Below are 23879 nucleotides of genomic sequence, written 5' to 3'. Positions count from 1 at the left end.
GATAGGACATTTTGGAGGACTTTCATTAATAGGGTCGCCATGAGTCGGAAGCGACTTGACGGCACTTAACACACACATCCTAAGAGAAAGATTGTCCGTTGTAATTTTTCACCATCACAGGAGCAAACATAAGGTAAGCCAATGATACCACTAACCATAACACTTAAAATCTCTCATTACTGATGTGTTGCTGGGGGTAAAGGGAAGATACCACTAACCATAACACTTAAAATCTCTCATTACTGATGTGTTGATTAAAGCAGGGGATCCCATGCTTTGGGCCCTCTCCCCCGGCACTGTCCTACTGGCCGGCGGGGATCTTACCAGGCGCAAAATGAAGCCTAGGCCTCGACATCAGGGCACTGACATCACTCCCAGAAGGGGCTTCATCGCACCAACAATGACGTGGGAGACGCTCTGGTATTTGGGCAAAAGTCTGTGGTAAAAACAGCTCCTAACATAGAATTTTTGCCCCCAAACCAGAGCATCTCCCATGTTGTCGGTAACTTGATGCAGACCAGGGGTCTGGCAACCCTGTCTCAAACATGGAGTGGGGGATTGCTCCATCATCCCTCCTTAAATGGCATTCTGTGGCCTCATTCTATCTGAAATTGCTCTATCTCTAAATCTCTATTTTGAAAGGTTACGTCATCCTCTTTGTTTTTATGACCTACCTCTACTATGAGAGCAATTTTGTGACTGCTGTTTTATGCAGAATTGTGATATTGTTGATGGGTACTACTTTTATGCTGTGCTATTTTTATGCTGTTTTTATTCCTCTGGTAAGTATTTTGCCAGTTTATTTATTTCATTGTTATGTTTTTATTTTGTGAGTTGCTTCAAGCAGATCTCTGACCATGGCCTTGAACGTTTCCACACAAATAAATAACTCTCTCATCTATTTCAGCTTGCCTGATTACTTATTTTCTAATTATCTCCATGTCACTTTCCTTTTGCCCTGACCTGGGTGGCCCAGGCTAGCCTGATCTCGTCAGATCTCAGAAGCTAAGCAGGGTCAGCCCTGGTTAGTATTTGGATGGGAGACCACCACGGAAGACCAGGGTTGCTGTGCAGAGGAAGGCACTGGCAAACCACCTCTGATATCCATGAAAACCCCAAAAAAGGGGTCGCCATAAGTCGGCTGTGACCTGATGGCACTTTACACACACAGGAAGATACTACGCACATTGTGGAGAGTGCATTGTTGATGCCATCCTCCAGGTGGGGCTCGGGGATCCTCCAGAATTACAGATCATCTCCAGTCTACAGAGGTCACTTCCCCTGGAGAATCTGGATGCTTTGGAGGATGGACTCTATGGCATTGTACCCCACTAAGGTCCTCTCCAGGCTCCATCCCCAAATCTCCAGGAGTTTTCCAACATGGATCTGGCAGCCTTACCCCTTTCCCTGGCCAGTGGCTGGGGGGACCGGGCAACCATACAGTGCATATACCTGGGAGCTTATAAGCATTATGGTTTGTGTATGCAGGAATCCCTGTGATCGTAGGGTTATATCTAAACTGGGTCTTATGCAGTTGCATCATGGAATGAGGTCTCCTTGTTCTGCTTTCAGTGCTCCTTCAAAAAAGCTCAGATGTATGCTGGAGGTCTAGAAGAGAATGTCACGGTGCACAGCTGTGATATATTGAAAATCCAGCCGTCTTTAAAAATCATATAGAACTAAAATACTTTTAGGTATATGACCATACATAGTAGGAGACAAAACTTCTGTGGGTGCCTAATCCCCCAAAACAAAGGGTTATCCATGACTACAAGTCAAAATGAATACTAGTCATGACGCATACCTGTTCTCTACAGTATCAGAGGAGCATGCCTATTATATTAGGAGCTATGGAATTAAGGCTGGATAATGCTGCAGCAGTTGTCTTGTTTGTGGGCTTCCTAGAGGCACCTGATTAGCCACTGTGTGAACAGACTACTGGACTTGATGGGCCTTGGTCTGATCCAGCATGACTTTTCTTACGTTCTTATTTATCTTCATTTAGAATCATAGACTCATAGAGTTGGAAGGGGCCATACAGGCCATCTAGTCCATCTAGACACTTATGGTTTGCACTGAAATGTAGAAAGATGACAGGGAGGTTTTAAATTAGTGGTTTTTAACTTTTTTTATTAAAAGAAGTTCACCTTTTGTTGGACACAGGGGCCATTTTTGCATGGTAATTAACAGCGCATTCCAGGCTGAATTGGCCCCGCATTTTTTTTAAATTTTACACACTAAACCGTCATTCTGGAAGTGACTGCGAAGCCGGCGCGTACCTGCTTTGCATTACTAAAGAGCCCATTTAACGCGACCTTTGATTTTTGCTGCGAAGAATCCCCCTCAAGGAATCATCCAAAACAACAGAGGCGCATTAGCTATGCACATGCTAATGACTATGCAAACAGGAACAAAGGAGTAGGCCAGTGTGTGAGGGGGTAGAATTTCTCTGCTTGCGTCGGGACCTTGAATAGGCATTTTTAAAGTTGCATTTTAAAAAAGAGCTTTGAGAGAGCATCAAAATTGACCATACATAAATGGTCTGTACATTGTTTTGAATTGTATTGCAAATTTTTTCATGTGTGTATTCTCGCAATGCTTTTCTGAAGTGATCCCTGCTCCCTCCCCCATCTGGTAAACCCACTTGCCAGGAAAAAAAAGTTTCAAAAGGGTTGCTGTTCTTAGTGGTCTCAGTCCTGCTGGAGTGATAGAGGACAGTTGTGTGACTTGTTTCTTTCATATTGCAGCCTTGCCTATTTTGCCTGACTCACAGCCAAACTAGAGCATGAGCGTGACAGATGCTTACACTGATGCCTGGCAACTGTAGATTGATCTATCAAGTTTTGAGCACGCACCTACATGAATAATACTGCTTACTGATGAACGTTGCTGTCTACAAAGGCACAAAAGTAGTACGCACGCTTTAAACGTATCTGATATGAAATGACGCACAAAGTGTCCATGATGACCCTGGGCACTCTTCAGCTGAGCATGCTCGTCAATTATGACCATGTACCAACAGTGGCTGTGTGGCCAGCTCCATGCTGAATGCTGCCAACTTTCCAAATGCAAAATGCTTGGAAATACCAGTCATTTAGATCTGCAAACAAATAAGCAGTGAGATTATATGGAGTGCTACCCTCAAAGGAAAATCGTTGCAAGCAAGGTACACTTGATTTTCAAACATATTTTTGCAAAAGTTACCATCATCCCTTTTTGGTTTGTAATGTTTTTGGTGCATGCGCATTCTCACTGCTGCGTGGGAACTGTAGTGTGGGAACCGGCAGGCGGCAGCACATTGCCTCAGCAATTGCATGCTGTTCCTTTTTCCTTCTGTGTATATATTGTGCATCTTGCCCCCCCCGACTCCCAGATTGGCTGCTGGAACATGTTTCTCTCACCCCTTCATCAGTCCTGACTTCGAAGTGTGCAGTAACAGTTGTCCTAGATTTCCATCATGATGGTTAGATTGCTGTACTACAGGAAGAGCCGGGCTATTGTTCTATAAATTAGATTTGAAAAAAACCCCGCGGCTGCAGTACTGCAGTCCAAGCTCTGCTTACGACCTGAGTTCGATCCCAACGGAAGTTGGTTTCAGGTAGCCGGCTCAAAGTTGACTCAGCCTTCCATCCTTCCGAGGCACTGGCAAACCACCCTGTAAACAAAGTCTGCCTAGAAAACGTCGAGATATGACGCCACCCCATGGGTCAGGAATGACCCAGTGCTTGCACAGGGGACCTTTACCTTTAAGCAAGAACATAAGAAAGGCCATGCTGAATCATTCCAAGGTGCATCAAGTCCAGCAGTCTGTTCACAAAGGGGCCAACCAGGTGCCTCTAGGAAGCCCACAAACAAGACAACGGCAACAGCATTGTCCTGCTTGTGTTTCAAAGCACCTAATTTAATAGGCATGCTCCTCTGATCCTGGAGAGAACAGGTAGCCATGAATACCCCTCTCTTCCATGACCATGCCTACCCCCCTCTTAAAGCCTTCCAAGTTGGCAGCCATTATCACATCCTGGGGAAGTGAGTTTCACAATTTAACTATGCGTTGTGTGAAGAAATACTTCCTTTTATATGTTTTGAATCTCTCACCCTCCAACTTCAGCAGATGACCCCACGTTCTAGTATTATGAGAGCGGGAGAAAAGCTTCTCCCTGTCCACTCTCTCCATACAATGCATAATTTTATAGACCTCTATCATGTCTCCCCTTAACTGCCTTCTTTCCAAGCTAAACAGCCCTAAGTGTTTTAACCGCTCCTCATAGGGCAGTTGCTCTAGTCCCTTGATCATTTTGGTTGCTCTTTTCAGGACCTTTTCAAGCTCTGCAATATCCTTTTAAAGGTGTGGTGACCAGAACTGTACACAGTATTCCATTATTTTCAGCCATCAGAAAGGAAGTTTCTCATCAAGATGAGCGAAAGATTTACAGCCCAAGCCTAAGAACACTTTCCTGGGAGTAAGCCCCATTGAATGGACCTGAGTAGCATTTCGAGTAGAGTTGCTTATTAGGATTGCACTTTTAAATAGTCGAATTTTGAGTAGAAAAGAGCAAGAGTCCAGTAGCACTTTAAAGACTAACAAAATTTCTGGCAGGGTAGGAGCTTTTGTGAGTCACAGCTCACTTCTTCAGACACAGCTACAGTGTCAGTCAAGTGCGCCAGCAGCCTTGGCTTTCCAGTGTGATGGTCAGCAATGGAGACACCAAAGCAGGGCATCAGAATAAAATGCATCTCATTATTAATTACGAATGAAGTAAGAGTTTCAGGGCAATTCACATTACCTTGCCCCAAGAGTCTCTGCCTTTATGTTTAAAGAAAGAGCAAGCAAACAACTTAACAGTTTGTTGGCTGGGTGACGTGAAAGCAAAATTCCCTTCACTTCCCTTCGCTTCTCTTCCCTTCGCTTCCCTTTCCTTCTCCCTTAGAAGCTCCTTGATTCATAAATCTTGAGCAGCATAGCTCTTTCAGCCCATTCCTGAGAATGGGGCTGAAAGTTCTTTGGAGGCGGCGTGACCTGGCTGCCGGCGTAAATTCACGCTGGCGGCGAGGCCAGTCCCGGCAGCAGCCGAGCACCGCGGGACCGTGCCTCCCCCCTCCGCCAGCGCGGCTTCTCCATGGCGCCAGCAACGGTGTGGAGAGGCCACGCTGGCACAGGGGGGCGTTCCAGGGGTGAGCCGGGGGGAGGAGCCGCCCGTTAGGTGGCTCCCTATCCCCTTTGGGTCACTTCCGCCGGCGCTGGGAATGGCGGTGCTGCACCTGCTTTTTAGCAGGCGCAGCCTCGCTGTTCCCTATGGGGCGAAAGGCCCCAGTTAAACAAAAAAAAAGCCGCAAAACGGCTTTTTTTTGTTTGTTTAATGGCGTATGGGAAAGGGCTTTGAAAGAGGCACCGCTGTGCCTCTTCCCCTCCATCCCTGTACGCCTCAGCTCAGGAATGGGCTGTAAATCTATTGTTTAAGGGATATAAGGACTGAGATAAATTTTGCCACTGCCAATGGAAAGGAAAATTTATTAATTATGTTATTATTTCATTTGTCTGCCTGGGACTCAAGGTGGATTAAAAAGGTAAAGGTCCCCTGTGTAAGCACCGGGTCATTCCTGACCCATGGAGTGACGTCACATCCCGACGTTTACTAGGCAGACTTTGTTTACGGGGTGGTTTGGCATTGCCTTCCCCAGTCATCTTCCCTTTACCCCCAGCCAGCTGGGTCCTCATTTTACCGACCTCAGAAGGATGGAAGGCTGAGAACCTTGAGCCGGCGACCTGAAACTAACTTCCTTCGGGATCAAACCCAGGTCGTGAGCAGAGCTTGGACTGCAGTACTGCAGCGTACCACTCTGCGCCACAGGGCTCCTCCTAGGTGGATTACAAGCATCATCATCATCATCATCATCATCATCATCATCATCATAAATAATACCCTTTTTGGTCAATCAACAGCAAATAATCCTAGCACAAAATACCTCGTAATGTAGTTGAGCTGGGATTGCAGATTGGGACAGGGGAAACAAGAACACAAGTAAACATATCTGTTTAAGGTAACAAGGTAATCAGTGTAGGAAAATCTTTATCCCTAATAAGTCATCTCAACACATGATTGTCCCTGGCCATTGAATTCATATGGGGAGTGGCTGTGACTCAGTTTGTAGAGCTTCTGCTTGGCATGCAGAAGGTCCCAGGTTCAATCCCCAGCATCTCCAGTTAAAGGGACCAGGCAAGTAGGTGATGTGAAGGACCTCAGCCTGAGCCCCTGGAGAGCCGCTGCCAGTCTGAGTAGACAATACTGACTTTGATGGACCAAGGGTCTGATTCAGTATAAGGCAGCTTCATGGGTGTTCATTTAAAGTGCTATTCATATGCTCCTTGGCCTTGAGTTGGAATGGAAAAAGGGCAGACTGTTAATTTGCCTGGAGCTTTGGGTCAGCCTTAAGCATCAGTGAGATGATGGACCACTGCAAAGATGCCAAGGACGAAAGCCAATCATGTGGCTTTTACATTCTGCAGCTTAGAAAGCACCACTCAGTCGGCCCTTGTTGGCTGGGCTCCAGATGTCGCTTCCACTCCCCCAGCAATTTAATGCACAGCACAGGAGGCTTTTGACAGAGGCAGCAGAATATGGTTTTTTTCCCCCTGTTTGTTGAACGCTTTCCACATGTGCTTTCGGTTAACAGAATTGCAATAAAGGAGCTGGGACAGTAGGCATTGCTTGCATCAGTCATTTACTGTAATCAGTCTCACGTTTCAGACATCAATAAAGTTAACTGGTTTGTATTTAATGTCAAAGTAATTACCCTCTAATTACATCAATTTGCTTTCTTTAGAAAAAAAGCCCCAGAAAATCTAAAGCAATAAACTCTCCACGTTCAAGGGGCTTTTTCACTCTTCACGTTCAAGGGGCTTTTTAAAAACCAGTTTCTAATATAGGAGAACTAGTTACATAATCCTCTAGTACAAATATTTCAGGTATATAGGTGCATTATCTTTGCACTAATCTTTCCTTTAGGACAGATGGCTGCCCTTTTCATGCTTTGGCAGTAGCAGCATCATGCTGCCTGCTGTTGGGGGTGCCATTTTTCTCATTTTTAAAAACCATGTCACATAAGATTTGGCTATGTGGAAGACTTTTTTAAAAAAAAATCTTGTAAGTATAATAAAGAGAGAGTAATTGCAGCCCACAACAGTGGGGAGCATAAGTTCTGCGAATGTGACTTGGGAAAAATTTGTCCCCAGTACCTGCTTCCCAAATTACCTGTCACAACCTGCAAACAGGGCAGCAAACCTGAAGGGAGAATTTTGGTTCAGCCCTTAATGAAACATTTCCCCTTTGGAGCTTTTCTTTTTGCATTTTCCTATTCAAGAAATCTGTCAACATCTCTCATTTTTGTATATATATATATTTTTTGGCTCATGCAACTTCTTTCTATCTGGGTAAGATTTTCTCTCTGTATCGTTCAAAACCACATTAATGTTAAATTAGCAGAACACCGGTCAGATACTGGAAACGTATTCCAGATTCACTACCCCAAACCTGCCAAATCAGGGCCTTTGTGTCCTTACACTACTTGACAACTGGTCACAGGTTTGCACTTTGGATTTCCTTCTCTCCTCTTCCTTCAAACCCTTGCTGTGGGATTCTTTCCCCTTTGCTACCTTCTAATTTGTATCAAGTCTTTTAACAATATATATATATTTCCTTCTCTCCTCTTCCGTCAAACCCTTGCTGTGGGATTCTGTCCCCTTTGCTCCCTTCTAATTGGTATCCAGTCGTTTAATAATATATATAATCTCCAGCTGTATGTGTGGTTCTATATGCAACATTTTTAAGCACAACGAGGAGCTCCCAGATGGCGGTCTGAGCCAAAATGGGATTATGAATGGCTAATTGACGCATGGTGTAACGTGTCTTGTTTTAGTGAACTGAAGAGATGACTCGTTGATCCCAAAGCCACACAGGATCACCTTTGTTGCCAATTTTAGAGGCCCTCCAAGTGATTGGATTGCCAAGTGACAGATTAGTAGAGTGGAATGGCTGCCATACATCAAACATAGAGCACTGTTACGATGTGAGTTCAAGGTGCCTCAATGAAAGCCAGCTTGTTAAATAATTAGCATCTCAGCTAGGTGCACAATGTGATTCCTTCAGTTTGTCTGTAGCCTTTCACTTGATGCTGAAAATTCTGTAGTGCTTCCCGTTAAAAATGTATATGCTACATAAATAATTGGCTTGATAAGGTTAAAGAAACCTATGGTTTAATTAAGTTGACATATTATAAAAATTACGATACGGAAGAATTGGATGCTCCCTGGAATGTAACAATCTCAAGGATGGAAAAAACGCTCCCGTGTGTAAATTGAAGATAGGGAGTGATGTAATTATCATTGGATGTTAAATAATTAGATAGCGTATTGTTTGGCTCACTGTTATAGTTATTTTAGTTATATTGCAGCACGGTTTTAGTTTATTTTCAAGAATTTGTAGTATGTGTATTTTAGTAATGTTGTCTTTCCATTTTCTTTTATTGTTATATTCTCATTTCCTTTTGATAAAAGAATTTTTAAAAATGTATACGCTACGAGGAAATGAAATGTATGTATGCAGTTTTACTGTTCTCTAAGACCCCTTTCAAGTATTTGTGGCTGTTCACGTGCCATAGAAGAATAAATAAACCAGAGTACATTTCATAGCACTCTACATTTTAATCTAAAACTAAATCCAAAGTTTAGTATCATAAAAAGATATCAAATACATTCTGAGTAAAAACAAAAAAGTGTGTGTTTTTACAAAGATAAAAGATATTTGCATTTTGGTTTACCTAGCCCTTACTTTTCAAATCTGTATTATGACATTCTGATTTGATTTGTATGAAGTCTTAGTTCATCATGCAGCTATATAGAGAAGAAATTATACAAATGCAACATTTCTATTCCCAATTAAGAGCTTTCCAAACAGAACATAATTATCACGAGACATGCTATACACTGTTCTGCCCATCTCCATTTCAATAAACCGAAGAGATCACTGCTCATGGGTACAAACCCAACCGTCCACTTCACATTTTTCTGAGGCCGGCAGTCCATCTACCCTCTGAATTGATAGCTCTGGCTCCTTATAATTTATTGCTGTCCAAGGTCTGAAGCTTGAGTTCTTTGCTGTGTTTTGTTCTTGCTGCTGTGAAGTTCACATCTGCAAGCTCTTGTTCCCTAAGGCACTTCAGGAAAGGGGTGGGGGGAAAATCCTACCACTGAATGACAGGAAAGGTATGAAAACTTGTAAGAGCATCTCCCAGATGCCTTAAAGAAAGAGCTTATGCTGATTGTGCCTCTTTACCGTAACTGTTCATAATTTGTTCAGGTGATAGTTTTACCTTTTTGTAGATCCTGGGGAACCCTCAGTTGTGTATCATAGTCCAGCTAAGTGTAAGAAAGGCTGACAACCCTGATTTACTCTCTTTTGTCTCTCCATAATTAGATTTACAATACTGAACTATTGTGCCTTTTTATTTCTTCATTATGTCTATTCTCAGTAACGGCAAAATAATTTTGAGAGACAATGAGCTACCTGCAAGCTTTCCTGTCCGTCTGCTGGCTGACTGAGCCAACCAAAAGGCAAAAAGAATGAAAAATTAAACAAATTAAACATGTTTTACACTTGAAGGCCCTCTAAAAACGGGTAGGAAAAAAATCTACAGGAACCTAAATACAGAAAGATAGACGGATTCTTTCATTCATTAGTGGTTGCAATCTTGATGTATGATTGTGATCTTCAGAAAGTAAGCACAATGTTTTAAAAAACACCCCCAGTCACCAACAGAGAAAGACGGTGTGCTTATAAAAGGCGAACTGGAAGTCAACATCAATTTACAACCTTCTGTTTGGACTTAGGAACATGCAGCCTCAAACACTAAATAACATTGTGAATTACAGTAGACTTTAAATCAAGCAAGTATTTAGCGCAACTTCATTAAAATTACTATTTGTTACGCAGAAAAATGAGCCAAACTACTGAAAATATTACAAGGCTAGCTTCTAACATCTGACAGAACGTTATTCATTCAAAAAGATTAAATGCAAACTTTTACACCTCCATCACGTACAGATTTCAGACAACAAAAAAATGCACATACATTGTATGTGATAATTGTTTAGAACAAGCTGTTAACTACATTTTCACAGATTTTTTTTTAAAAATGTCTGTTTAAATATCTCATTTCTACAAAGTGAATTTACATTTAAAGTACAAAGTGCAAATACTACGGTTGATCTTATTGCCTTTTGCTGAGGGTGTCACCCGCAGGTCTGAGAGATTTGTTTCGCCTCTGGTTTAGCCTTGCTTCTTTGAGGTTTGCTGCCAAAGACAATTGGAAAAATAATATCACACAATGCATATGACTATAATGTGATAACATTACAACAAAGGTAACATATGACAATCAGCACAGAAGAGCATGGCAGGGGCCAACAAAATATAATTTCCTCACTGGATAGAGCCTGTGTGTTTAAAGTGCCGTCAAGTCGCAGCCGACTTATGGGTTTCCAAGGCAAGAGACTAATAGAGGTGGTTTGCCAGTGACTTCCTCTGCACAGCAACCCTGGTATTCCTTGGTGGTCTCCCATCCAAATACTAACCAGGGCTGACCCTGCTTAGCTTCTGAGATCTGATGAGATCAGGCTAGCCTAGGCCATCCAGGTCAGGGCAGATACTATCTCCATAATGGCAGACTATGCAACCAACGGATAAGCACTGTTTTGTCTGTATCCACTCTCTAACATGCATATTGCTGGTCCTTGGCTGCCCACTCAGAACATTCCCATAACCCTGAATCTATGATTCAGATGAAATGTCGCTATTCTGTTGTGTCATCGATTTATCCAACGGTCAACATAGACCCATCTGCGGATACAGAAATCCACACAGCAGGTCATGTAGAGACACAAAGCATTTTTCTGCAGCCCTGGGAGACCCTATGGTTTGCATAAAAATCCAAACACAAAACTGAAGGGTGGTTTAACCCCCCACCCCAAGAAAACAAAGAAGAAGAAGAAGAGTTGGTTTTTATATGCCAACTTTCTCTACCACTTAAGGCAGAATCAAACCGGCTTACAATCACCTTCCCTTCCCCTCTCCACAACAGACACCCTGTGAGGTAGGTGGGGCTGAGAGAGTGTGACTTGCCCAAGGTCACCCAGCTGGCTTTGTGTGTAGGAGTGGGGAAACAAACCCAGTTCACCCGATCAGCCTCCGCCCCTCATGAGGAGGAGTGGGGAATCAAACCTGGTTCTCCAGATCAGACTCCACCACTCCAAACCACTGCTCTTAACCACTACACCACGCTGGCTCACAGAAATACTGCCTGTGTTTGTGCAGACAACCTACACTGAGTGGGGAGGAGGAGGAGCCATCCAAGCTCATCGGCATGCTTGGATGCAGCTAAGGTGCTACCTGAGGCACTGCCACACCACCGCTGCTTCTCCCTGGCCAGGGGCAGATGGGAGAGAAGCAGCAGGAGCCACTGCTGCACCCTGCAGTGGGTAAGGGGAAGGGGAAGGGGTGGAGGAGCGTGAGACACTGTGCCCGACCACTGCCAACCATTAGCCCCAAAAGAGGCTCGCTTTATATTTCTTTTTAATCCTTTACACCCTAATGGTTTAAACACGCATTTTGAGTTGTCCAGTTTCTTATAATCCGTGGTTGTTGACCTTGTGACACGGGGGATTTTCTATAAGCCTGGGTGGATGCCCAGGTTTGCAGGAAAAAAAAATGTAAGCCCTTGTGTAAGCCCTTCTTAGAAGAAGAAGAAGAAGAGTTGTTCTTAATATGCTGATTTTCTCTACCTTTTAAAAAGAATCAAACCAGCTTACAATTGCCTTCCCTTCCTCTCCCCACAACAGGCACCTTGTGAGGTAGGTGAGGCTGAGAGAGTTCGGAGAGAACTGTGACTAGCCCAAGGTCACCCAGCAGGTTTCATGTGTAGGATTAGAGTTCGCTGCTCACGGGGAGGAGCGGGGAGTCAAACCCGGTTCTCCAGATTAGAGTCCACCTCTCCTAACCACTACACCACACTGGCTCTTAGAAAAACCCACAAACCATAGAAGCAATGCTTGTTTCTTTAGGAAATGTGTGTCACTGAGATCTTGCAAGACTACCCCGTGAGATCTTGGCAAAGAAACAACTTTAGCCGTTGTTACCCTCAACCAATGTTGCTGAGGATTCCAAGCCTCAGTGTCAGCATCGGGGAGGGGAGAGAGACAGACTCAAAAAAGATAAAAAATAGGAGGGAGGGAAGGAGGGGAGATGCAGAAAAGCTAAAAAAGAACACTAAACATAGGGGTAAAAGGTAATGGTCCCCTGTGCAAGCACCAGGTCATTCCGAATCCATGGGGTGACATCACATCCCGACGTTTCCTAGGAAGACTTTGTTTACGGGGTGGTTTGCCAGTGCCTTCCCCAGTCATCTTCCCTTTACCCCCAGCAAGCTGGAGACTCATTTGACCGACCTCGGAAGGATGGAAGGCTGAGTCAACCTTGAGCCGGCTACCTGAAACCAACTTCCGTCGGGATCGAACTCAGGTCGTGAGCAGAGCTTGGACTGCAGTACTGCAGCTTACCACTCTGCGCCACAGGGCTCTCAAAAAAAAAGATGGTTGGGCTGGTGATTGAGGGAGGCAGCAACTGCTAGGGGAGAAACAGAAGAAGTTAGGTAGGTGGAGAGGTACAGCGAATGGAAGAGGTGTCGCAGACACTGCCAGGAGGCGGCAAAGAGGAAAAGCAAGAGGAAGACAGGCAACGGGGATGTAAAATTTCCTAACTGCTGTGATTCCTTGTGGCTCCCCCACTGGTTTCATATTTTATTGAACTGTAGTTTACTACTTTTTTCAGATACAACACCTTTAAAAAGAAACAAATGGTTCTCTTGACGATGATTGCAAAGAATCATAAAGTTGGAAGGGACTACCAGGGTCATCTAGTCCAACCCCCTGCACAATGCAGGAAACCCACAACCACCTCCCCCCTACACCCCGTGACCCCCACTCCATGTCCACAAGATGGCCAAGATCCCCTCCCTCTCATCATCTGCCTAAGATCATAGAATCAGCATTGCTGACAGATGGCCATCCAACCTCTTCTTAAAAACCTCCAGAGAAGGAGCACTCACCACCTCCCGAGGAAGTCTGTTCCACTGAGGAAAATTCTTCCTAATGTCTAGATAGAAACTCTTTTGATTTAATTTCAACCTATTGGTTCTGGTCCGACCTTCTTGAGCAACAGAAAACAACTCGGCACCCTCCCCTATATGACAGCCCTTCAAGTACTTGAAGATGGTTATCATATCCCCTCTCAGCCTTCTCCTCTTCAGGCTAAACATATCCAGCTCCTTCAACCTTTCCTCAAAGGACTTGGTCTCCAGACCCCTCACCATCTTTGTTGCCCTCCTCTGGACACGTTCCAGTTTGTCTACATCCTTCTTAAATTGTAGTGCCCAAAACTGAATATGATACTCTAGGTGAGGTCTAACCAGAGCAGTGTAAAGCGATACCATCACTTCATGTGATCTGGACACTATACTTCTGTTGATACAGCCCAGGATCCCATTCCTGAGCATTACAGTGGTTAGCAGAGGATGGACCTGGAAAACAGGGAACTTCATATTGGTCCAGATTGGGAGGTTTGTATTTCTAGGTATTGCTGCTCTCTGCATGACCACACATGTCACAAGGACTAGCCAGAAACAGAAGCTCCCCTGTAGGTCTGGCTTAGTGCAGATGTCATATGGGGAAAATATTTGCACGTGGAACCTATCTGCATCTTCAGAAAAATTACATGGTACAGTCCTCCACGGATTGTACTACTTGTCAATACACATGGAACATTGCGTATTTGAGTACTTTCCATGCAATGACCTTCCCTTTAGGTAGAAAGGTAGCCAAGCAAGTCAGAGATGGGGTATAAGTGCAGTTGTCTCCCTGATGCACAGGCTATAGAAAACTTTTTATAAGACTTTATAATTATTTATATTCCATAGCACTTTTGTGGCACTTATTTTAAAATAAATATATATATAAATTGTCAGTTGCACTTCTTAAAAAAACCCAATCTGTTTAAAACTGTACCCCTCGGGTCAGTTTTGTACCCCTCTGAGGTCTGCGCCCTAGGCAGCCGCCTAGTTCACCTAATGGTAGCACCGGCCCTGCTGATGCACTGACTAAATGCAAGGAGCTTCTTACATGAGCTTGTAATAAAAAATGATCTTCTACCTGCAACATGAAAGTGTTATAGTCCAGAATTCTATCACTTTAGTCTACCACCTCATTCTGCACAAGCTATAGACCAGATCCTGGGAAAATGGCAAACACTAGATCATTTATTATCACCTCTCTTGGCCATTCCCCCGTGGAAACAGATTTCATTGTTCTCTTTTAGGTGGGTGGTTCCTTTTAAACTGCTCCTTGCAAGGCATATTCATTTCCAATGAGTTCCTTTCAAGCATAAGCTCTTGTGATGAAAGCCACCTTTGGCATCTGTGAAGAGCCTTTATAGCACGGCTAGAGCAGTTAACTGCCAACAGATGGTTCGTACAGCTAAAGCCATTTCAAGGCTATCATTTCACGGCACCAGCTTTTAAAATAATTGAGACTGAGTCAGCAAAAAAAAAAAAAGTTTTAAAGAAATAAAAAAGGTATAACAAAACCAGAAACGATAGGGCTCTTTATATATGCTACATGCTGTTATCAGATTACAGGAAAGCAATAGGAGGAAAGAAGGGTGGAAAAGGTATGTGATGCTTTGAGTGCTGTGGAGGGCACGTGAGGGCAGCAACAGCTATTATATAATTAAACTAACCTGAAAGGTTTTGAATTCTACCAACGTAATTGTTTTCAGGCTGCCTTGTTTAAAGTGTGAGTGATGTGCGAGGAGAAATCCAAGTTAAACTTATAAGCATTTTCTGCAGCTAAGGAGAAACAAGGACAGCTGTGAGCTAAGACCAAGGTGTGCTAACCCATACTGATTAACCGCATACCTTGGAAAGTGTTTAAAATCAGGCACATTTCAGTAAAGGATAGCTGATTTCCTATGATTACCTTGCTTTCTCCAAAAGGAGACTCTTAGTAACTGTTTTTTGAATGGGTTCAATCTGGATGCCACAACCAAGCCATGCCCGCACTACACTTTCTCTCCTCCTCCTGCTTTCTGACAAGCCCCGTGTACCATGCCGTCTGTGTTCAAGATCAATCTGTCCCCAAGTAGCAAGCAGAACAGGAAAGAAGATGGATTCAGACAACACATTTTGACCCATGTGAAGTGATACGTTTTAGGGTGAGTCAGAACTGACCCCCTCAAAGATCTGTAGTTTCTTCTGGCAGCAAGTTCAGCAGCAAACTACTTTATCTTGGAAGGAGTGAAGGCCATAAGAACATAAGAAATGCCCTGCTGGATCAGACCAAGGCCCATCAAGTCCAGCAGTCTGTTCACACAGTGGCCAACCAGATGCCTCTAGGAAGCCCCCAAACAGAATAACTGCAAGAGCATCATCTTGCCTGTGCTCCCCAGCAACTGAATTAAAGAGGCATACTTCCTCTGGTACTGGAGGGAGTAGATATGCACCATGATTAGTAGCCACTGATAAGCCAGTCCTTGATGAATTTGTCCACTCCCCTTTTAAAGCCTTCCAAGTTGTTGGCCAGGACCACAACCTGTGGCAGTGAGTTCCACAAAATAACTATATGCTGTGTGAAGAAAAAATTCCTTTATTTCCTATCCTTCAGCTTCAGTGAATGACCCCAGGCTCTAGTATTATGGGAGAGGGAGAATTTTTTTCTAGGCTAAACAGCCCCAAGTGTTTTAATTAATCCTCATAGGGCAGCTGCTCTACCCCCCTGATCATTTTGGTTGCTCTTTTCTGCACCTTTCCAACCTCTGCAATATCCCTTTTCAAGTGTGGTGACTAGAACTGTAAACAATATTCCAAGTGAGGACTCACCACAGATTTGTATAAGGGCAGTATGATAGCAGCAGTTTTAGTCTCTATTCCCGTTCTGATTACGGCCAGCATGGAATTTGCCTTTTTTCACAGCAGCCACAAACTGGGTGACATTTTTGTTGAGCTATCCACTACCTGACCTGGATAGCCCCAGGCTAGCCTGATCTCGTCAGATCTCAGAAGCTAAGCAGGGTCAGCCTTGGTTAGTATTTGGATGGGAGACCACCAAGGAAGACCAGGGTTGCTGTGCAGAGGAAGGCACTGGCAAACCACCTCTGTTAGTCTCTTGCCATGAAAACCCCAAAAGGGGTCGCCATAAGTCAGCTACGACTTGACGGCACTTTACACACACACATCCACTACCACTCCAAGGTCCCTTTCTTGGTCTGTTGTTGGCAGCTCAGATCCCATCAGTGTATATGGGAAGTTGGGATTATTTGTCCTAATATGCATCACTTTACATTTGCTCGCATTGAATCTCATTTGCCATTTTAAGGCTCAGTCTCCCAGTTTGAACAGATCCTTTTGGAGCTCTTTGCAATCTATTTTTGTCTTAACCTCCCTAAATAATTTGGTGTCATCTGCAAATTTGGCCACCTGACCACTCACCCCTAATGCCAGAGCATTTATGAACAAATGGAAAAGCACCAGCTCCAAAACAGATCCCTGAGGGATCTCACTGCTCACATCCCTCCATTATGAGAACTAACCATTTATTTCTACTCTTTGCTTCCTGGTTTTTAGCCAATTTTCAGTCCATAAGAGGACTTGTCCTCTTATCCCATGACTCTGAAGTTTGCTCAGGAGTCTTTGGTGAGGGACTTTGTAGAAAACCTTCTGGAAATCCAAATAAACAGTTTCTACCAGCTCATTCCTGTCCACATATTTATCGACACTTTCAAAGAAATCTAAAAGGTTAGTGAGACAGGACTTACTTTTGCACTTTGTCAAGGGGGCAACGCTCCCTTGGCAAAGTGGACAATACAGAAGCAAAGTATTTTACTGCTAGGGTTGCCTTGCCCCCCCCCCCCGATCAGTGTGAGGTTTTAGGGGGTGGGGCTGGGGTGGCTGCATGTGTGTGCAGCAGCACGCAAGCGATTAGGTCACTTCTGGGTTTACTTTAGCACCACTTTAGCAAATTTTGGGGGTTCGAGTGCTAAAGCAGCTGCAGCGATGCTGTGCTTCTGGGGCTGAACCCGGAAGTGACAACATTGCGAGCGTGCGGCCACACATGCATGCGATTGCCGCTCCAGCAGAGCTGGGTAGATTGGTGGGCAATTGCCCGCCAAAACCACCCACATGGCAACCCTATTTACTGCAGAAGTTACTGCTGGCATAAAATGCTATTGTTTGGGAGTACAGACCATTTCAGGAAGATAGTTCAGAGGGTAGCCATGTTGGTCTTCAGTAGAAAAGTGCAATTGGACTTGAAACTAACAGATTCAGGAAGTACGCTCACAATGAGCCAGCAGGGTAGGCAGTACAAAAATAAAGTATTTCACTGTTAATCTAACAGTCATTAAATTATCAACGGAGTTCAGCAAACACTGAGATCAGAGGCTAATCAGAGTTGTACAGAGTTCTTTGAGATTTGTTCAGTGAGTCATGTACTGGATATCTATTAAATCATTGGAATGGTTCACAAGATTAATGTCTGGGTGATTTTCCACCTCAGGGTGATGGCAAAATGCTAGTTTGCAATGGAAGGACAGTCATCTGAATTCCTCTAGATCACTGGAGCTGGAAGACCAACTAACTTAGAAAGCTATACCCAACCTATACTGAATGGCTAATTTATAAAAATCCTACACGACCCTCAGAGTAGGCCTCTGAATACTTCACATGCACACTTTGATAGTATAGCACAAAATCTGCTCCCCCATTCAAAACCTGGAATTCTGTGATCTCAGCTTTCTTTTTTTAAATCAAAAATTATAAAAAAATAAGTCCCTGGTCCTTATTTTTGGCAGAAATCTTGAAAAAAAATTGATTAATTTATAGAAACTTAACATCATGGCTAACGGGACTAGTGTCAACTGTGTGTGTGTTAAGTGCCGTCAATTCGCTTCCAACTCATGGCGACCCTATGAATCAGTGTCCTCCAAAACATCCTATCTTTGACAGCCTTGCTCAGATCTTGCAAATTGAAGGCTGTGGCTTCCTTTATTGAGTCAATCCATCTCTTGTTGGGTCTTCCTCTTTTCCTGCTGCCCTCAACTTTTCCTAACATGACTGACTTTTCCAGTGACTCTTGTCATCTCATGATGTCACCAAAATATGACAGTGTCAACTAGGAAATACCAAACAAATGGAAATATTTCTTTCTTGTCCTTACCTGCCTACTGGAAGGAGTACTTTCAGCATTATTTTTGGGAGCTGTACAAAAAAAGATAGATGGCATGTTATTTGACAGTAGAAATTATTTCGGTGCAGCACTGAATAACCACAGCCGTTTGGTAAATGGGTTATTGTTTTACAATAACAAAAGTCCCACAAACTACCCATTCAATGGGCATGCATGAATCGTGAGAAAGTGCCACTCACTGAGACACCCTTTCCTGTATCTCCAGAGAGCTTACATTTAAGACTGAACAGAGAGAATAGCAAAGCTCTTCATTTAAATCTGCATTTAACCCAATCATAAAACATGTTGGGTGTGAGAGAGTCCAGATTTAAGGGGTACATGAAAAGTAGCATGGCATGATGATGATTCAACTGCTGGCCCAGGGAGAACTGAGTCTGAATCCTGTCAAACACATGAACACATGAACCTGCCTTATACTGAACCAGACCCTTGGTTCTTCAAAGTCAGTATTGTCTATACAGACCAGCAGCAGCTCTCAAGGATCTCAGGCTGTGGTCTTTCACATCACCTATTTGCCTAGTCTCTTTATATGGAGATACCGAGGATTCAACCTGGGACATTCTGCATGCCAAGCAGATGCTCTATCACTGAGCCACAGCCCCTCCCCTTGCCACAAAGTTTACTGGATGCCCTTGGGCCCCTCTCTCAGCTTAATCTACCTCGCAACATTACTGCGAGGATAAAATGGGACAGGGAAGACCCATGCACATTACTCCTTGGAGCAGGCTAATTTTTTTTATACTTGGTCCTGCTTTTCTTGCACATTGGGGACTCGAAGCAACTTATGTATCAAATAACAAAAATACAATTTAAACCAAAATATGATAAATAAAATGGTCAGGGCACTGCATTCCCCCCCCTCCTGCTGCTCTCAGACATGCACTACACCACGTTCTACAAAGGACTTTAGAACCTACATTGTTCAGGGGGTTCCAAGTTGATGTGATAGTGGTAATCCTGTTTTTTTTAATTCAGATCTGTCCCAGTCCACATGCAGTTTATATCTTTTATAATTTTTGTAATATATTCATATATATCAGTGTCAAAACAGACTAGTACAGGCTGAGTACCACTATGTAGTGTTGTTTTCTGCCCACCAGAAACCGGCTCAAACTGCTTTGCCAAAATGTAGCTCTACACCTAAGCAGTTTTGTTGTCTACTTTGCTGGCCTTGGTAACATCAGCCCCAAATTTGAGTTAAAAATATCTTATTATGAACATCTAGATGAAAGAATACCACCATCCCCATTAAAACTCAATAAATAAGTACACTGGTAAAAGAGCTAGTCATAAATTCTCTTACTATGGCGTTTCTTTGTGTCTGCTTTATTGTCTTCTTTTGTTACACCCAGGCAGCCCATTAATTCTGCGACTGTTAAGGATTTATCATTATTCACATCACAGTATTCCACGAACTTTTTCACGCATTTCTTTGGCTTGGACTTTTTCCTCAGAAACCTTTTAAATGGCTTGATTTCTTTTTTGCCGATGTCACCACTAGCATTTTTATCCAGTTGCTTAAAGTACCAGTGGACGACTCTCTCCTCCAGAGTGTGATTTGGGTCTGGTTCTGAAAGCCTGCAAAAGATATGCATAATTAACCAAGCATAAAAAACCTGTTCTTTTTTGGCATTCTTTCTCTTGATTGGGCAATTGTTAAGTGTAAGGTGATTGTTCCATCAATCCTGATCTTTCTATCAATATTAGGGACTTCACAGGTGACCCATGAAGTCACAGGTGACTCTACAAGGCAGATCACAGGATCAAGCTATAAGCATGGTTTGGAAAAGAAAGATGATTGTGGTATTCAACATGTAACATACATTTATATGGCCAACTGTTTTTAAATCAGTGTTAAACCTAACGAGTTACCACACAGATGTCATAAACCAGTACACCTGATTTTCATATGGAAGCATGTTCAAATTAGAAGTAGAAAAGTTTCAAATTTGCCTGTATCTGAAATCAAATGCTCCAGATTCTGTAAGCTTAGGCCACAAATTCATTCATTTAAGACCAAGGATGTTGTTGTTCTGGCCCCTTCTGAAAACTGAATGGGACGATGGGCATGGATTGGCTGGGCATTGATTGCCTCGCCAGTGGGGAGGAGATTGGTGCTAGGGAAGCATATAGCTTTCCACATTGCCTCTGTAGGCATTTGCTGCATACTGTTGAACATAGGGTTTCCAGCTCCAGGTTGGGAAATACCTGGAGATTTTTGAGGCAGAGCTTGAGGAGGGCAGGGTTTGGGGAGGGGAGGGACTTCAATGCCATGGAGTCCAATGGCCAAAGCGGCCATTTTCTCCAGGTGAACTGATCTCTATCGGCTGGGGATCAGTGGTAATAGCAGGAGATCTCCAGCTGATATCTGGAGGTTGGCAACCCTAGTTGAACACCCACCCTATCCAAGGGCTGAAGGGGATTAGCTGGCTGCTTTGGGGTTGAGCAGGGGTGTTTTGGTTTCCCTTTAAGTGACCTTTAAGAGTCCCTTTTTTCCACTTGCTCCATGCTACCTCAGGAGTTTTTTTGGTATAAATAGGCCTGTTCTTTAGACTGGTTAGACCCTAACTATTTTAGCAGGAATAGGGCAGGTTGCTCATGATAGGTAGGGAGAATTGGTGGGGGTCACCCTGAGGCATTACTGTATGCTGTGATGAAGGGTTGTTCCTGAATGGTCCATCAATCATTGTACAGTGGGGTGGATTGAGAAGGAATGCCCAGAGTGCTGCAAAGTATGTTGAAGAAGGGTGATGAAGCTCGGCAGCTCTCGGTGCAGTTTATGGGCAGGTGAGGATAAACAAAACTGGCAATTATTTGCTGGCTGCATTTGGAGCCAGGACGGTGTTTCTCACATGAAGGTAGCCATGAATGGTTATCAAGTGCAGCCCACCCACGTAAAATAGTAATATATTATGACATTGATCAGCCATTTAATAAACTGTTTAAGGCCATTTCTGGTAGTTGTGTGTCTCAATCTGGGGAGGTGCCAGGGACTATTCTGCTTTTTCAGCTCCACAGTACAAATGTGTGACTTTAATCAAATAACTGAGTGTGATCCAGCCAAAGGTGGACTTTCCAGGTTTCTATGATTTCAATGGAAATCAGTCGAGTGTGTTCCATTTGGGATGGATCATGCCATTTATTACTGCTAAAAGGAGATAAGTGCTGCTGGTGGGGAGATTTTTGCTGATTCCCTCCTCCTTCTACAGACTTCCACATCACACCACACCAAGAACTGCTCCAGGGGACCCCCCTGACAGCTGGGGGCAGGCAGACAAGGGGCGCAACAGGCTTGCAGTGGAAGCAGGGAGTCGGGAATGTTCCTTTCCTCTCACTGATTTCCACTTGCTGTCCTTTGGATTCCAGCCATTCCCTTTATGGTTCATTGATGTGATCAAGACAAGACAGTTATGGAAGAAAAGAAGTCTAGTTATAGACTTGAGTTATGGCAACACTTGTCTGGAAATGATGATGTCTCTGGGATAGCTCTTGTTTTCCCCATGATAGAAGTAATGGTCACAGCATGAGTAAAGGATGTTGCCAAATATTCTGTCTCTCAGCTCTTAAGATCACATTGCCTTAGAATAAAGGCAAGAGTGTTCCAATTGGCACAACATCAGCTGCTTTCAGCTCTCTGAATCGCTGCGTGTAATATATTTATATAAACTTTACTGTGAGAAACAGGGACTATTTTCCTTTCCAGGGGGATATTTAAAACTCCCCACTGCAGAGAATCAATTGAAATACTTTATTGGCTGATTTTATTGCCTTTGACTAACACCTTGTTGTCTCTTATTTCAACAGGCTGGCCCTGATCCAGCAAAGGTTGGTCATGTAGCAGTCCTGTTGCTTTCAATGAGATTAAATGATCAACTTCAGCCGGACTGAGGCCTTTGTGTGCTGCTCTTTGCATAAGATGGTACTAATGTTCTTTTAGTAGCACTAAGAAACAGTGGCTCAATAAAGGAATTCATATGGTACCTGATAATGGATACTATAATTTGCTTCTAAAAGATTACATGGTAGATGCTGTGATCCAGATGAAACAACTGTCATCAGAATATGTTCTAATTTATTGGCCCACAATGCACGTTCTGTTAAGTGAGGAAGAAAACAATCTGCATGTTTGAAAGCTAAACTTGGCAGGTCTTCTAGAGGCAGGAAGACCTGTGCCAAAAGGACATCCAAAAAGACCGGAGAGGAAAGGAGTTGAGGAATGGGGCTGGGAAACATCTCTTAGCATGCAGGCTTAGGAAGGTATGTGCATTATTGGCAGGGAAGGAACAGATAGCCAAGATAATTTTGTAGGCTGGAGGACAGTGGGTCAGGTAACTAAGGAGAAAATTGGTCAAGGCAGAAGAGAAAAAGCTGAATTCCACATTTTGATTTGATCATTTTTGAATACAGATCTGTAATGTATACATATCACACACACACACACACACACACACACACACACTGATGAATAAAATGACAATGAAGATATTTTTTAAACAACACCCCCCCACACACACACACACACTTAGTGGATAGATAGCACTATGTTAGTTTCTTTATACTAAACTTTGTTTATGGTCAACAATTGATTTCCAAAAGGAGAAATTGTTGGGATTAAACCTGCCCAGTAGGGCTGCCAGGTCCCTCTTTTCCACCGGTGGGAGGTTTCTGAGGTGGAGCCTGAGGAGGGCGGGGTTCGGGGAGGGGAGGGACTTCAATGCCATAGAGCCCAATGGCCAAAGCGACCATTTTCTCCAGCTGATCTGATCTCTATCGGCTGGAGATCAGTTGTAATAGCAGGAGATCTCCAGCTATTACCTGGAGGTTGGCAACCCTACTGCCCAAACAGATCATGGCCGTTGAAAGTAGAGATGCCCTTTCTCTGGTCCTGAATGAGTGGGAACAGGCATTCATCCTGTGCTTGCTCTTCTTTACTACTACTACTACTACTATTAACAACAACAACAGTAATACTTTTATGCCGCCCTTTCCTGACCAGTTTGGGCTCAGAGTGGCTCATAAATGCTGAGCCCTGGTTTAATAACAGTCTCATGAAACTATTTTAAACAAAAGTAAAAAAAAACCCCTGAATGAATGGTGTTTGCAGTATCTTACAATATGCTTTAGTACCTTTGAAAGTACTATCTTAACTGACCTTCTAGAAGATGCAGCAGGGTCAGAAACTGCATGCACCATATCTGTGGAGAGTGCATCCAGAACACTGGTCAGGAACTCATTCTTCTTGGCTCCTGGACAACCTAAAACGGAAACAAAATTTCCCCCTTATTGTTTTCAGCATTTAATTGTACATTGCTAGGGCTACATATGAGCTTGAACATGGGGAATGTTCAGATTCAGGTATAGGAAAAATCAAGTGGATCTGTGATTGATAAAGCACAAGTTCTATATATAAGTTCATAGACCTTATGTCAGAGAAAGATTTTCACAGCCTGCCCTGGAGACAGGTTGGGTGCAATCTCTTGATATCTAGAGTATGAATGGAGAAAGAACAGCAAACCCAGGCACCACTGATGCAAAT

At 43.5% G+C, this 23879-nt stretch overlaps 1 protein-coding gene across 1 annotated transcript in view; it reads right to left on the bottom strand.

The window, feature by feature from the left end:
- Positions 1-10116: 10116 nt before the first annotated feature.
- The window catches only part of SMOC2 (SPARC related modular calcium binding 2), a 191197-nt gene continuing 177434 nt past the window's right edge, over positions 10117-23879 (bottom strand). Inside the window, exons 10-13 of the mRNA XM_056853320.1 lie at positions 23496-23598; positions 19647-19921; positions 18314-18354; positions 10117-10346 (exon numbers count right to left, since the gene is read on the bottom strand). Coding sequence (XP_056709298.1) covers positions 10323-10346; positions 18314-18354; positions 19647-19921; positions 23496-23598 — 443 coding nt within the window. The 3' untranslated portion in view covers positions 10117-10322. The remainder of the gene's footprint in view (positions 10347-18313; positions 18355-19646; positions 19922-23495; positions 23599-23879) is intronic.

The sequence above is a fragment of the Euleptes europaea genome, chromosome 7 (assembly GCF_029931775.1).
Source record: "Euleptes europaea isolate rEulEur1 chromosome 7, rEulEur1.hap1, whole genome shotgun sequence".
Lineage (NCBI taxonomy): Eukaryota > Metazoa > Chordata > Lepidosauria > Squamata > Sphaerodactylidae > Euleptes > Euleptes europaea.
Note: the sequence above shows the minus strand (reverse complement) of the source record. Positions and strands in the feature narration are given on the sequence as shown.